The 16,328-nt window shown below is 49.2% G+C and overlaps 1 protein-coding gene across 1 annotated transcript; it reads right to left on the bottom strand.

Annotated features, from left to right (window-relative positions):
* Nucleotides 1-347: 347 nt before the first annotated feature.
* Nucleotides 348-10,706, bottom strand: VRTN (vertebrae development associated). Its single transcript, XM_025920016.2, has 2 exons — nt 10,036-10,706; nt 348-3,362 (listed from the first exon to the last, which is right to left on the bottom strand). Exon 2 carries the CDS (start codon nt 3,359-3,361, stop codon nt 1,250-1,252), a length of 2,112 nt encoding a protein of 703 aa, XP_025775801.2. The 5' UTR covers nt 3,362; nt 10,036-10,706; the 3' UTR covers nt 348-1,249.
* Between the last annotated feature and the right edge of the window lie 5,622 nt (nt 10,707-16,328).

Genomic DNA, 16,328 nt, shown 5'->3' on the forward strand with positions numbered 1-16,328 from the left:
GTCTGGCCTTCAAGCTCAGCCTGCTGCAGGGGGTTAGCAAAGTTAGCCACTCTGAGGCTCGAGGTGTCCTGACCCGAGCCTGGGTACATGACAAGCACTAAAGAGAATGCCTGACACAGACCTGACTTGACGCTTGTGCTGGCTGCCGGGGCACTTAGTGGGCCAGTTTTTCCCCCATGGGTAGGAGTATCTTTCCAGGCCCCACCCCCAGCTGAAGAGCACCCAAGGTCACCTCTAGATCCGATTCTAAACAGAATCCCCAGAGTAATCCCCTCCATCCGCCAACCAAAGGGAATGTGGGAATAAACAGTCACATCCTGGCAAAACAAATACCAGAGACCAAGGGCTATGGGCACCACATCACTTTATTTCTTTGGTTTTCCAACTCGACTCTTGGACAATGCAAATTCAGTTACTCGCCTGCCTGGCCACCGTATGGTCTCTCACTGATGGGGCACAGGCTCTGAGGAGGGACTCGACAGAAAGACAAGGGTCCCCAAGAGCCAACCAGGCTGGCAGAGGACTGAAGCGTCCACAGCAGACGGGCCAAGCACCAGCAGAGACTTGAAGCCATCTCCCCCAGCCCCTTACCACACTCCTTGCAAGGGACAGGCCAGCACCTCCGTGATCCAGTTCAGGGCCTTCCCCTAGAGGTTCTTCCTGTATGCCCTCACGTCTCATGCTGAGCCCGGCACCCTCTCCTTTGGGGGCACCAGAGAGAAGCCACTGACCTGCTCCACGTTTGATTTCTAATGTTCCTTTGGGAAACAGCTTTGAGTAAGGAGGGTGCCAACCCCCAAAAGAAACTGAAGACCTACATTCTGCTTAATGGGACAGATCGCCATGTTACAATACTTCTTCCGTCCCCAGGAAGAGCTGAAAGCAACTTTAGCTAACCAAACCCCCACCCCAAACATACAGTTTCCAACACCAGCCAGGGGGCCCAGCCAATCCACTTAAATCAAAACAAAAACAAACTAAAACCAAGACAACAATAAAAAGCAAGAATGGCAAACAACTGAAATGGAGAACGTTTCTGGTCTTGTAGCTCTCCACAGGAGACCAGAGGGCTGATTTCGGGCTCTGTCTGCCGGAGAGCCAAGAAACAACGCAAAGCTGCCCTTGGAGTCAAGGCAGACACTGTGGGAGCCAGAGCAAAGGGCATCCTGGCCAAGCCAGGCGTCAACTTAGGTCGCTGACCCTCTGCAAACGGGTCCCCTCTCCTCCCAGCCCCCTTCACACCTCCTTGTCAGCCATCAACCAGCGTGAGGCCATCATAGAGTGCCCGCTTCCACATATAGTAGGTAGAGCGGGCAGTGAGGGGAAAGAGGGCGCTGAACTCCTTGAAGGAGGGGAAACTCTTAGACTGGAAGCGTTTCTGCAAGAACAGCTTGGCCTGGGCCTTGAACTTTGTGGTGGCGAGCATGTCCATCACCAGCACTTGGCCGTCCCTGCCACCCACTGCCGCCTCGGTCACAGGGAGGCTGCTGTGGGGCCGGCCCTGGGCGGTGGCCCCCTCTCTGGAAGGCCCTCCCTGGGCTTTCCCCGGATCCTCTCCTGGAGAAGACCCCACCCGCGGGGGGTCTCCCACAGGAGGGGCCGTCACAGCGGTCACATCCCTGCAGGCTTCTTTCTCCTGCTTCTCCTCAGCTTCCATCCCTTCTTTGCCCAAGCTGGGGGCCTGCATCTGGAATTTGGACAGGCTTCTGGGCCAACTCCGGGCAAGACTCTTCCAGACCCAGAAGGTAGAGGGCGACAGGCTGGGGTAGCGGAGGCGGAAGCGACAGAAAGGGAGGTGCCCGCTCAGCACCTGCTTGCGGGCAGCCCTGCGCAGACGCCTCTGCCAACGGGACAGGGGCACCTTTGGGGGCAGGAGCTCACGGGGGGCCGGCGGTCCCCCCGCAGTCGCTTGGCCCGGCCCCTCTCCCACCTCACCCTTCCAGGGGAGCAGGACCTCCTCCGGAACAGACGCTGGCTGGGGAGCCCCGGCCGTGGAGAGGGCCGGCGCCGGCTTGAAGCCGGGGTTCCTTCGGAGGGCCTTCCGGCGCCAGTTGTAGTAGGTGGACCGCGAGATGCCGGGGAACCTGCGTTTGAAGCAGCGATAGGGTACCAGTGTGTTCAGGGAGATGCAGTGCTCCAGGTACAACTTGGCCCGCTGCATTAAGATCATGCCAGGGCTCGACACGGCCAGCGACGAGCATCCCAGCCCCTTGGCGATCTGCTCGTCCGGCAGCTTCTCCAGCTCCTCCAGCACCTGCACCTCCTTGGGGGCCAGGGCCTGGCAAGTGCCAGAGCCCAGGAGCTCTTGCTTCCAGGCGTAATAGGTGGAGCGGGAGATCTCGGGGAACCTCTGGAGGAACTGCTGCAGCGGCACGACGCCCCCACGGTGGAAGCTGTCCTGCAGGAAGTGCTTGGCGGAGAAGCGCGTGGCCACCTTCTGCCGGTGCTCCTGGGACTGCCGCCGCCAGCGGTAGAAGGTGCTCTTGGTGACGCTATAGCGCTCACAGAGGTGGGAGTAGCTGAGGCCGGGCTCCTGGTTGAGCAGCGCCAGGGTCTTGGCGGGTGGCGGCAGCGGGGCCAGGGCTGGAGGCGCTGGGGGCTGGCCGGGGTCACTTTCGGCCTCCACCTCCTCCAGCCCCACCACGGGGGCAAAGTACTGGTGGCGGAAGAGGTGGCTGGTGAGGGGCTGGCCGGCCCACATGATGTGCAGCGTGGCGGGCACGTGGTCGCAGCGGCGGGGCCGGATGACGCGGTTAAAGTAGGGCCGGATCTTGAGGTTTCGCATGGGGTAGATGGAGTAGATGTTGCGCCGCAGGACGGAGGCGAGGGCGTACAAGTGCCACACGTTGGAGAAGCTGTTGGGGAAGCAGGTGGCCTTGACATCCGCGTCGAAGATGGCCTCCAGCGTGGCGGATGGCAGGCTGGTCATCTCGGGGGATTCCTCAGAGCGCAGGGAGTAGCGCACGGCTTGCAGCATCACCTTGGAGTCGATCATGCCCTGGAGGTAGTAATGCCGGTGCAGCAGCATCTCCACCACCGTGCGGGCCCGCAGCTCCAGGCTGAAGCCGGCATCGCCCCACAGCAGCACGCTGGCGGCCTCGAACAGCAGGCTGCCCTCGCCTCTGCACACCAGCGGCAGCATGTTCCGGGGAGCGTCCTCCGGGTACAGGCTCAGGGCCACGGAATCCACCTCCAGCACCTGGGGGCCGGAACCCCCCTCTCGGCAGGTGGGGAGGGTGAAGGACGACAGGACTTGCTTGGCCTCCAGAGCAGCACCCACGAGCCCCTCCAGGCCCTCGGACTCCACGGCCTCCTGCAGCTCCTGAAGCACCTGCTGTACCAGCTGCTCCCGAGACGTCATCCTGCCAGGACAGAGGGCAGAGGGCAGGGTCAGGACAAGGTGCCCAGAGACCCAGCGATGGTGTCCTGCACCTTCTCCCTAAGGAGAGTGCCCACCCACTCCCATTCCCCCAGAGGGTGGGTGTAACAGCTAAGGGCCTCCGGGGGGTTAGTCACTCCCCAGCCAGCTTCTGTTCCGGAGGAGACCCTGCTCCCTGGGAAGGGTGAGGTGGGAGAGCGGCCAGGAAAAGCAACTCGTCTCTGCAGCCTGGCTTTTGATAGTAGCTTGAGCAAGTCACTTAAGCTCTCCATTATTCTGGTTCCTTTTCTGGTAAAACGGGATGATAAGAGTATCCACCTTATACAGTTAGTGTGGGCATAAAAGAGACAATGAAAGTAAGGAGATATGTAGGTACACACACACGCACACGCACACACGCACACACACGCACGCACACACACACGCACGCACACACACACACACGCACACACACACACTCATCTTTAGACAGTGCCCGGCACACAGGGAAGCACTACAGAAGCATTAGTTAACTCTTACACAGTACATATTTTACAGTACAGCCATAAAGGTTGTACCACCTCTGTACCTGTTCAAAGACTTACAGTCTCAAAGAGCTACAATTGGTCTGCCTTTCCCTAGATCAGTGCTTCTCAAAGTATGGTCCATGGACCCTTGGGGTTCCCGGAGACTTTTTCAGGGCGTCTGCAAGGTTTTGTTTTTTTTTTTTTTTCTAAGTTTATTTATTTTGAGAGAGAGAGAGTGCACCATCGTGGAAGGAGTAGAAAGAGGGAGAATCCCAAGCAGGTTCCGTGCCATGAGCACAGAGCGCAACGTGGGGCTCGAACTCACGGAACGGAGAGATCATAACCTGAGCCAAAATCAAGAGTGGGCCACTTAACCGACTGAGCCATCCAGGTGCCCCATGGGGTCTGCAAGCTAAATTATTTTCAGAACACTAAGATATATTAAGATAACCTAACACGAAGATATTATTTGCCTTTTTCATTGTGTTAATGTTGGAGTAAAACTGTGGTAACAGCATGAATCATGCTATGCTAGCAGTCATGTTCTTCACCACCGTGTACTCAGGGAGAAAAAAACCAAAAGGCTGGTGTCACTCAAGAATGTCCTTGATGGGGGCGCCTGGGTGGCTCAGTTGATTGACTTTGGCTCAGGGTATTATCTGATGGTTGAGGGCATGATCTGATGGCCCGTGGTTCGAGCCCTGCTTCAGGGTATGTGCTGACAGCTCAGAGCCTGGAGCCTGCTTCAGAATCGGTGTCTCCCTCGCTCTCGGCCCCTCCCCCCGCTCATTCTCGTTCTCATTCTCTGTCTCTCTCTCTCTCTGTGTCTCAAAAATAAACATTAAAAAAACATGTCCTCGACGAAGCAGTAAAGATTTTTATTTGTATTTAATCACAACCCTTAAATACATGACTTTTCGATTTGGGGAGTGGCAAAGTGGGGAATATTCATTTCTGCGGCACACTGAAGGTCTCACATGACAATTGTTTGGTTTATAGGATCAACCAGGAGCTTTTATCATGGAATATCACTCTTACTTGGAAGAAAAATTGAGACATTACTCATTTAGATTTGGGTATATTGGGCAGACATCTTCTCAAAAATGAATAAGGTGAGCCTGTCACTTCAAAGAAAACTGTTGACAATTTGCTGCCAGTGAAACTTGGGGCTTTCATTTGGAAACTAGAATGTTGGGAAAACCTGTATCCACTACAGTGAGCTTGACAGCTTCCCAATACCTAAAGACTTTACTGATGAAATCAGTAGTGACACTAACAAATGTAACTTTTCATCCTGTATAATGGAATTGTCAACATTTGAAGATCTACATCAATCAATGAACTGTATTTCCCCAAAAAACAGTGGGTGATGTTACAAAGTCACATACAAGTAAAAGATCCAGTCAAGGCATAAAAGAAAACAATGGACTTCAACGTACAAAAACTTCACGGATATTGTTTCAGTTTCTACATGACAACTCAGCTTTAAGGAACTGCTACTTGTCAAGTGTTGGTGTAGTTTTCAAAGAATATCCACTGAACAAGCTATCGAAATACTCTTCCCTTTTCCATCCACATATCTGGCCAAAGTTGGATTTTCTTCAAAAACTACCAAAACAATTTATCACAAGAGATCAAACGGAGATGGATAGGAGAATATCTTCGAAACTGGATAGTATGTGGGTGCCTGGGTGGCCCAGTCAGTTAAGCATCCGACCTCAGCTCAGGTCACGATCTCACCATTCATGGGTTCAAGCCCCGCGTCGGGCGCTGTGCTGACGGCCCAGACCCTGGAGCCGGCTTCGGATTTTGTGTCTCCCTCTCTCCCTCTGGCCCTCCCCTGCTCCCACTCTCTCTCTTTCAAAAATAAATAAACATTAAAAAAATTTTAATTAAAAAAAATAAACTAGATAATACAGAGATGTAAAAGCATGTCAAAGAATATGCACCCTTCTCACTACATCTTTTCTATTCTGGAAAAGTCATTTTTCACAAAAATGTGTTATCCGTTGCTGGGTCACGGGGTTGTTTCAGAAATATTTTCTAAATTCCCCAGTTTTAATTTGGAATACAATACACTTGGTAGATATAACCTATATACATAAAAGGTCTTCAGGGTCCTCAAGTTTTAAAGAGCACACATGGGTCCTGAGACCGAAAAACTTGCAAACTACTACCCTAGAGAAAAGAGCTTTCTCAAAGGGATGGAAGCCTACTCACTGTGCTAACACAGGTCTAATAATTAGGATCTATTTAGTATTTTCCAGGCACTGTCCTCAGCCTGACAGCCATGTTTTAGAGTAGGCACTACCCTCACCCCCAATTCAGAGGAGAGACACCTGAGAAAATCCAACTCAGGCTCATGTGCCATAGGTCATACAAATGGTGTGGCCACTACCAGGGCTTGAGCCCCAGATGCCTTAGGGTCTGTGATTCATCTCCATTTTAAACTACCAGCCACCTTTTCCACACAAACATCATCCTAATTACTGGTACATTTTCAGCATTGCCTTGCAAAGCAAAGTAATATTCCTTTTCCCACACTGCTTTTAAATTAAAAAGGAGACCATTGTCCGCTCTCAGATCTTTGCTCTCAGAGACTGATAAATTGCTTTAGGTTAGCCTTAGGTCTAAACACTGCCTTTGGGTCTATACATCTGTCAGCTCATCAAACTGCACACTCAAAGGGGGTGTGCTTGAGTGTAAATGATGGTTCAGTGAAGTTTTGAAAAGAAGTCTGTAAAGCACCAAAGGAGTGCCACCAGAATTTTACCGGACAATCATAAAAAAGCAAGCTTTTCAAAAATTAGTAATCAGGCACGCCTGGCTGGCTCTGTTGGGAGAGAATGTGACTCTTGATTTCGGGGTTGTGAGTTTGAGCCCCATGTTGGACTCTGTGCTGACAGCTCAGAGCCTGGAGCCTGTTTCAGATTCTGTGTCTCCCTCTCTCTGACCCTCCCCTGTTCATGCTCTGTCTCTCCTGGTCTCAAAAATAAATAAAAACGTTAAAAAAAAAATTTTAAAAAAAAAATTAAATAAATAATTTTTTTGGAAGTTAAAAATTAGAATCCCCTTTGGGTAAAATTTCTTGGCTGTAGATTTTTTTTTTTTTTTTAAACGTGTATGCTGTGACAGATCTGGTCTAACCTCTCACCAAATTTCAATTTTTACCATACCATTTGACCCCGGAGTTGTGCTTTTAATCCGTTCGTCTTGTGTGTACTTTATGTTTACCTTTCAGGGGCGCCTGGGTGGCTTCAGTCGGTTAAGTGTCCGACTCTCGATTTTGGCTCAAGTCATGATCTCGCATATCTTGAGATGAAGACCCCAGTCAGGCTCGGCTGACAGCGCAGAGCCTGCTTGGGACATTCTTGCTGTCCACCAACCCCACCCCCCCCAGCCCCCCCACCCCCTGCCCTGCCCGCTTGCTCTCTCTCTCTCTCTCTCTCTCTCAAAATAAATAAATCCTTAAAAAATAAAAAAAACCATTAGTTTTCATTCAACTCAGGAAATAATGTCATATCAATCCTTGGTAACATACGCGAGAAAAAGCTGAGCCCTGAAAAATAGTCTACACAGAAGAGCTTTTTCATTCTGGCAGACAACAAAGATGCTTGAGTTTTTTTTTCTTACAGGTCACGGGAAGAACGCGCTGTACAGCTGCCTAGACATGAGCACTCTGCTAGATGCTTCGCCAACAAAATCATGCAAACAGCCACTGCTTACTTACACTTACTATGTGCATCTAATTAGGTAATGCAACCAAAATCTCAGAAAAAATAAGGGGACAATTTAAACTGCGTGGGTGATTCTTCCTGCCCTTCCTCTCAAGTCTCTTTTCCTGAGCAACACCATGTTCCGTCTGGTGATTACAAGCTTCTGTGGGCTTCACGAGGGGTGAGCGTTTTTAGAAGTCATTTTGTTTCTGTGTGGGTCTCACCTTCCCCCCACGTGAACTACGATTCCACCACACCTGTACCATTGCTAGGATGGCTAGCCTTAGTTCACACCTGGGGAAATGGAGGCTTGGGGGTTAAATAACTTTCCCAAGACCACACAGCTATTAAAGCTATAAAACTTAAGCAATCTGACTCCAGAGCGCCCCTCCTAACCACTGTAATTTCGCCACCCAGGGGAATATATCACCCAAAATGCTTACGAGCCAAAGGATCCAGGAACCCATGGATTCTTGGAGCTCTGAGACAAATCTGGCCATTTTACAGATAAGGGAACTGAGGTCCAGAAAGGTGAAGACAACTGGCCTGCATTCAAGCAGCAGTATCCGGATCTCTCCCAACAAAATGTCCAGATATACCACACTTCCTTCTGCACAAACCCCACCCCTCCTCCTACACACTCTTCCCCGCCTCAGTCTCAGTCCCACCCAGCTCCACTCCGCCCAACCTCATTCGCCCAATCTCATCCGTTCCTCTTCCCCAAAGAGGTAAGAGGAGAGATGAGTAGGGACTACCCCACTTCTGTTTTCCTCAAAAGCTTACTGAGAAAAAGCAGCTCCCTGGAGAGGCTCTGCACCCCACATCCATTCAGGAAGGTCTGGACTACCAGGAGCGGACAGTGCGGAAAGGCCAGAGGCCCTACGGGAAAGCCAATCGTCCTTAAGTAGACAATTGGTTGATGGGGTTCAGGTGCAACAGTCTCTTCCACCGTGGCTCTCTGGGAGTGCAACGCAAGGCAGAGCTGGCAAACGCCAGGTGTGTTCGTGGAATGAGCTGCGCAGAGAGTGAGAGCTAATCTATGGGCTTGGCTCAACTGGCCTCCCTGACCCCACAACTCTGGGAAGGGATCAGTGAAGGTATGAAACCGAGGAGGCTTACAGGGGCTCCCCTGGCTTGAAGTTGGAAGGAGATAAAACAGGGTATCCAGAAAGCATCCCGCCGGCATCTTAGTGCTTAGGAAGGGCTCTGGAGCCAAGGAATAAATGAAGGGACACTGTCAACACTGCAAGAGACCTAAAGCCTCACCTGCACCAAAGGCAGCTTTCCTCCTCCCTCCATCTCCTTATTTCAAGCATACGGGGTCTCAGAGCCCAGGTCTGGCCTCTGTCCCTCCCATTTTAGGAGTCGGCCAGGGTTCTAGGCAGGGTAAGGGAACGAAGGGCCAGGAATCTGCGAACACAATACTGGCTTAAGTCTCCTCTGGCCTCTAGAGCAATCTCCTTCCCTGCCAGCCTCATCCTAGGCTGTGTTTGCTCACCAAGGACCCCGTGTTCTCCCCATCCCCTCTTTTCTCCCCATGCCTCATAAAGTTGGCTCTGCAGTCTCTACAGTCAACCAGGCCCAACAAGGAGCAGACACGGCCACGCAGGCCTCAACACTCAGCAAGACCGGATAAGACCATAGTAAACCAGCTGGCATCTCACCTGGCCTGGCTCCGCGCCTCTCTGGCCTGCCCTCCCAGCTGGCCAGGATATGTCCCTGGCTGGAGGGAGCGCCAGCCATCTTGGCTCCTTCCCTGGTGGTCAGAAGGCCCAGCAGGGCACGGGCGGCCACGGGGGCTGGCTGGGGTCAAGCAAGTCCATCAGCTGTGACTTCCCAAGGAACCTCCCACAACCAAGGGTAACGGGAGTGCCTTTGGGCACCGGGGTGGGCCTGAAGCCACCAAGCCAACCGAGTCTGGGGAGTTCGGGAGTTCCCAAATTTAGTAGCTCCAGTGGACCACGTGTCTGGAGAGGTAGAGGGGGAGTGTGGCCCACCAGGGGAAGCAGTGCAGGCCAATAGTCGCCCCTCAAGATGCCAGGAGGCAATGGGTGGCTGGGGAGCAAGCTGGCTGGCCCCGGGCTTCTGAAACAAGGGATCCGACCCGGGAAGCTCTGAGAGCCTGGGGAGGGGCCGAGGACGGAGGATAGTGTAGGGTGGGGAGGGGAGATAGGCCGGCGGGTGGGGGTGGGGATGGGGCTGGAGGTGGGGGTGGGGAGAAAGAACTTGAAACAATGCCTCACTTCCCCCCTCCACACACACACACGCGCGCGCACACACACACTCACACAAGCTTGCAGCATCTTCCCAGAGTCACTCTTTGACCCTTGGGTCCTTTTTTTGGCCCAAGGCCAGCCCTCACTCCCCTGGGGCCTCCAAGCCGCGCAGGGCACCCACTCTTCCTCATTTTGAGGAAACTTCCTAGTTTACTGACCTCGAGGGTGGCCCAGAGCCCTGGGGGCGTCCACTTCTTTCTCCAGCTTCCAGCTTGGGACATTTAAGTCACCCTGCGGCAGCGTCCCCAGCCGAGCGCTACTCTCACTCCAGAACTGGCTTCGTATCTGTAGTGGACCATTGAGCATGGACCGTCTACAGCCAACTGGCCGGTGGAGAAGAGGCTTAAGCCACTCCCCCCAGGAAATCGCCCACCCTCAAGTGCTCTGGTCCCAAGATGAAAGAAGTGCAAATTCGGGGGTCACTTCCAATGGTAAAGTGATAGCAGCTATTGTCTCCTCCGCTCTACCCAGCTGGGCGCGTTAAAGCGCCCAGACCTAGTTCTGAAACAGACCCCAATCTGCCCAGGGAAAACTTGAAAGAAAGTTGAAAGATTTCCAAAGAGTTTGGGGCGGGGGAGGGGCTGGGGAGGTTTAGATAGAAAGACCTAAGGAAGAAAGTCTATGGCCAGGCTTGAGGATAGGGGTAGGGGAGCATAGCGGGAGCCCAGAAACTGGCCTTGGATGAGTGCGTAGACTTTGGGGCTTTCTGAACCTGCAAGATGTTTCTCTTCCTGAGGCAGTCCCCCCATCCCTGGCGGTGCTGGATGGGGAGGTTGGAGAGCTCACTGCCCCCACCTTGGTGCAGGCCCCACTTTCTGCACGGGCTCTGTTCCCACCTTTCTCCGAGCATCCCCCAGGCGTGGGGCTCAACACCTCTCACTCCCAAAGCGTGCCTGGGTCAGAATCGCTTCTGTCAGGGGCCACAGCGCTGATCCCCAACGACACCTAGTTTCCTGAGCCCCACAGGAAGGCGGGGGCGTGCGGTACCTGGGCTTCCGTCCCTCCCGGCGGCTCATCTCGGCCCAGGGGCCTCAGATAATCCCAGAGGAACCAGTCCAATCCGCCCGTCTAGTCCCCGCTGGTGGGGGAGGTGAAGGCCGCCGGATTGCAGCCTTTGGTGGTAGCTCCCCCCAGGGGCTTTCCTGCCCGGCTTTAACCCTTTGGAGTGCCGGGGCTAGCCGCTCTCCGCCCGGACTTCATTCCACCCACCTCCTCTCTATTGCCTGACCCCTGGCTACCGGTGTAAAATGCCTCCCCAGGGTCGGTTATGCCCCAGCTCCACAATGATCATTTGCTCTTCTGCCAATCATGAGCCCTACACTTACCACCTAGATCAAAAATCCTTTATCGAACGCTCGTGCCCAGGAGCACGGGAGAAGGGGACCACCAGATGTGAGCTCAAGTCCAGTCCCTGGATCATAATCACATCAGCCCCACCCACCATGATGGCAGCCGCCCGAGGCAAGCTGCTTAGACGGGTCCTGGACTTGGATTTGAATGCCAGCCCTGCCCCTCACTAGAGTGTGGCCTTAGGCGAATTGTTCAACCCTTGGAGCCCTGACTTCAAGGTTACCGGGGCACAAGCTTTCCCGCAGAGTTGCGGCATAGATTCTACAAGATGATCGATTTAAAAGCCTTCAGAACCGTGCTTGGCACCAATCAAGCCTGTTCCAGTCCTCAGCCTCTCCAGTTAATTTGAATTTTAAAAGTTTCAGAGAATAGTGGTTATCTTGTAGAAGAAAGAGTTGAATACTTTTCCTTTCCAAATTATCCTTCTGTGTTGACATTTTATAAGGAGTCTACGTTACTTGCTATCATTTTAAAAAGCGATGAAGATCATTTTAAATTATTTAAAAGGCTAATGGAATCTTTAAAAAGTATTTTTTAAAAAGAAACCAAAGGTTTGTTGATGCTTCCACCACCAAAGTAAGAGTCTTTTTTGTAGACTAATTGGGAAAATTTAGAATAATTGGAAACTTTTTTAAAGTAGAAAGAAGAAAAAGTTACCTATAATTTCATTATTTAAAGACTGCGATTGTGAACATCTTGGTATATTTCTTTCTAATCTGGATTTTTTTTTCCTCTTAGACTTACACAAATTAAGCATTCTCTTTCCAAAAGATCCAAATGGTACAGAGTAAAAAATAGAGTAAATTGAGCAAGTCTTCTCTTTCAGTCCCTAACACATTCTCTTCACTATGCTTATCTGCCAGTTCTATTTCTGTGCATTTACAACACGTATAAATTTCTGGTCTTTCTCTGCATATTTTTGTTCTAACAACATTTTTTAAAGTACTTTTGATTATATTATATGCATAAAAAATAATGTATTATTCAAAACGCATGAAAATTTTGGTTCAGAAATTTTCGAAAGGATTCAGGATTCAAATTTCAGCCCCTTCTACAGTTTCTCTCTCCAGAAGCAGCCAATGTTGTTTCTAGGGTTTCATTCCAGAAAACAAGCAAGTCTCTGAGAGAGTGCTTTTTTTTCTTTCTTTGAAGCACAAATGGTAGTACGCTAAACACTCCTATGCACCTTGCTTTTCTCACTTTATTTTTTTATCCAGTCACTGTCGTCCAACGAAATGTAATGAGAGCCACACGTACCTTTCCATTTTCTAGTAGCCACAATAAAAATATTTAGAAGACCAAAAAAAAAAAAAAAAAAGACTTTAATTGAATGGACAGAGGGGTGATTGAATAGGACAGGTGAAATTAATATTTTGTAAGTAGGTTCCACGCCCAATGTGGGCTTGAACTCACGACCCTGAGATCAAAAGTCAGCTGGGTGCCTCAATGGGTTAAATGTCCAACTCTTGGTTTTGGCTCAGGTCGTGATCTCATGGTTCTAAGATTGAGCACCATGTCGGACTCCACACTGGATTCTCTCTCCCTCTCCCTCTCCTCCATGCATGTGCGCTCTTTCTCTCTCTCTCTCTCTCTCTCTCTGTCTCTCTCTCCCTCTATCAAATAAATAAATAAATAAATAAATAAATAAATAAATAAATAAATAAATAAAATAAAGAGTAGGATGCTCTACCAACTGAGCCACCCAGGAGCCCCAATTGATATAGTTTATTTAAACCAATATATCTGCAATATTATCATTTTAACAAGAAATCAATATAAAAATTATTAATGAGAGGAGTGCCTGGGTGGCTCAGTTGGTTAAGCATCCAACGTCAGCTCAGGTCACGATCTCATGGTTCATGAGTTCACTGCTGTCAGCACAGAGCCCACTTGGGATCCTTTGTTTCTCTCTCTCTCTCTGCTCCTCCCCCCGTCACGCACACACTGTCTCTCAAAAATAAACATTAAAAAAGAAGAAAAAAATTTACTGAGATATTTTACATTTTTTTTTGTACCAAGTCTTCAAAATTCAATGTATATTTTCCACTTAAAGCAAATCTCATGTAGAACCAGCCACATTTCAAATGTTCTGCAGTCACAAGGGGCTGGTAGCAAACGTATTAGCACACATCTAGATGCAGCAGGAGCCCCATTTTCTGAATTAACATAAAGTACTATCCGGACCTCTATTGATGAACATTAAGGTCCTTTCCATCTTTTGCTCTTAAACCAAGCTACAACGGATGACCTTGCACATATGTAGGAATAGCTATACTTCCAAAGTGTGTTTCAGGAGTAATTTGTATGGATTTTGCAAATTTCCCTCCCTTGAAGTTGTACTGATTTATTTCCCCAAAAACAAAGTAGGAGAGTGCAGTCTCCCGCCCCCTAGTAATGTGTTACCATGTTTTTTTCTCTTTGCAAATCTAGTAGGTGAAAAATTAGTCCCTCAGGATGGTTTTAATTTACATTTTATTAATTATAAGTAAGGGAGAGCATTTTTCATATATCTTTGAACCGTTTATGTTTTATTTCCTGTGCATATTCTTTGCCCATTTTGCTATTGATTATACACGTTTTTCATGTTGTTTAATGAGAGTTTTGTATAAAGATAGCCCTTGGGGGTGCGTGGGTGGCTCAGTCAGTTAAGCGTCTGACTCTTGATATCAACCTAGGTCATGATCTCACAGTCATAAGATCGAGCCCGACATCAGGCTCCACACTGAGTGTGGAGTATGCTTGGGACTCTCTCTTTCCCTCTCTCTCTGCCCCTCCCCTGCTTGCATGCACACCATCTCTCCCTCTCTCAAAATAAGTTAATTAATTTAAAAAAAAAAGAGGGGCGCCTGGGTGGCGCAGTCGGTTAAGCGTCCGACTTCAGCCAGGTCACGATCTCGCGGTCCGTGAGTTCGAGCCCCGCGTGGGGCTCTGGGCTGATGGCTCAGAGCCTGGAGCCTGTTTCCGATTCTGTGTCTCCCTCTCTCTCTGCCCCTCCCCCGTTCATGCTCTGTCTCTCTCTGTCCCAAAAATAAATAAACGTTGAAAAAAAAAAATTAAAAAAAAAAAAAAAAAAAAAAGATAGCCCTTGGTCTATAATAGGAATTAGAAATGATTTTTTTTTTTCTGATTTTGTGGTTTATAAGTGGACTTTGCTTATGGAAGTTTTTATCCTGAAGAAATGTTTTTATTTTTACATTTATCGACCATATCTGCTTTTCTTTAATGGATTCCAGATTTGGTAAATTTTAATTTAGCTTTATTTACACTGTTAAGATTAAGTGTTACAAAATCAAGGTCTTGGCCATCAGGTGTCCAAACACCAAAATCCCAGATTCCCAGCAATAACTAAATCAAATCCTACAAGGAGACATCTTTAGTTAATATGTACCTTGCTTTGAACAAAATTCAGATTTAGGAAGCAGATGAGTTGGAGGTAATCCTTCACTTCTAAAGGGACATACAATAGAAAAGCTTCCTTTAAATAATGAGCTGAGCTAAGTAATTAACTGGGTTTAAATTTATAACTTTCCAGGGCTTGCATAAGTTGGGGGGGGGGGGTCACCTGTATTTGCATCACCTACAAAAAACAGCTTCTGAATTGAGTGACGCATCTACTGAGCACTGACTGGGTAGTGACAAGTCTGAGAGCCCTAGCTGTGGAGTGTGATGGCAGGGCCGAAATTTCCAGCTCTGCCCTTGCGTGCCGCTGAACAAGTTTTCTCATGTCTCCAGACCTAATTCCTCACCTAAAAAATGATGAGAATAATACTGGAGAGGTTGCTATGAGGATTAAATGAAAAGGGCTTATGAAATTCTCGGCACAGGCCTAATGATAAAGGCTCAGCAAATGACGCTTCTATTCGATTTAGCTGTGCAACTCATTCTCTATGGAGATTTTGAAGAACTCATCCCTCTGTCCATTAAATCAACTTATCCACTCAGTGCCTTATTAAATAACTTCTATATTAGTCCATCATTTCCTATTCAGTTATTCATTTACTCATACCACTCATACATTCGCTCATGCACTGGTAGATATATATGAGCTCCTACTATATGCCAGGTCCTGAGCTAGCCCTGAGGACACAATGATATCTACAGACCTGATTCCAGATTCTAGAGTCTGAAGGTTAAGGCGCAAAAGGCTTCTCATTCATTCCACACATAATACCACAAACACCTATTGTGTTTACTGTACCCAAAGGCCCTAAATCCAATGGCTGACAGTTACCCCATGACGTCATAAGCTCCTGGTTTCCTTTCTTTATTCTTTGTTCCTTTTCTTCTCCCTCCATCACCTCCTCCCCACCACACTTTCCTGCTACCCTCTCTCTGCCTCTGCCCAGGCCTCTTCTACCTTTGCCAGAGTCCCTTGGCGATTCCCAAAAAACAGATAACAATTCGGACTCTGGAGTCTGACCAGCCTGATTTGACTCTCGGCTCTTCTACTTCCCAGTTAAGGGAACTGAAACAAATCTGACCCCCAGTTTCCTCATCTGTAAAATGGGGATGATATCCCCTTTTTCAAATGATTAAATTAAATGGTGATGTCACTCTTTGGCTGTGAAGAAAATATTTAAAATACCAGGGAGATAGGGGCACCTGGGTGGCTCAGTCAGTTAAAGAGCCCAACTTCAGCTCAGGTCATGATCTCATGGTTCGTGGGTTCATGGGTTCTTGGGTTCAAGGCCCGTATCTGGCTCTGCACCGCCCTCTGTGTGTGTGCCTCTCTCTCTGACTCTCCTCCTTGTGCTCAAAATAAACACTAAAAAATAATAATAAACATCAAAAATAAACATTAAAAAATAATAATAAAATACCAGGGAGATATGATTATCAATTCAAATCACACTGGGTAGAGCATCTACCCTATGTAGCCATTATTCTCAGTGCTGTGGAAGACACATGAAGAGCTGTGTCGTCTCTTCCAATTAGAAGCCATAGCCCAGGGGGAAGGAGGGAGTGCTCCAGAAGGGCTACCATTACTAGCTGTTGCCAAGGGAAGGAACAAGCTATTTTTTGAGCCCCTCACTCCTGGACACTGGCCTTTCTCAGAGACCCGTGCTGAGCGGGCTGTCAGGCTGTTGCTGGCTTCTCTGGT

The sequence above is a fragment of the Puma concolor genome, chromosome B3 (assembly GCF_028749965.1).
Source record: "Puma concolor isolate L17-30 chromosome B3, mPumCon1.1.hap2, whole genome shotgun sequence".
Taxonomy (NCBI): domain Eukaryota; kingdom Metazoa; phylum Chordata; class Mammalia; order Carnivora; family Felidae; genus Puma; species Puma concolor.

Bases quoted from the DNA above. Each gene is read 5' to 3' on its own strand.
- VRTN (XM_025920016.2), bottom strand. From the start codon at position 3,361: ATGACGTCTCGGGAGCAGCTGGTACAGCAGGTGCTTCAGGAGCTGCAG.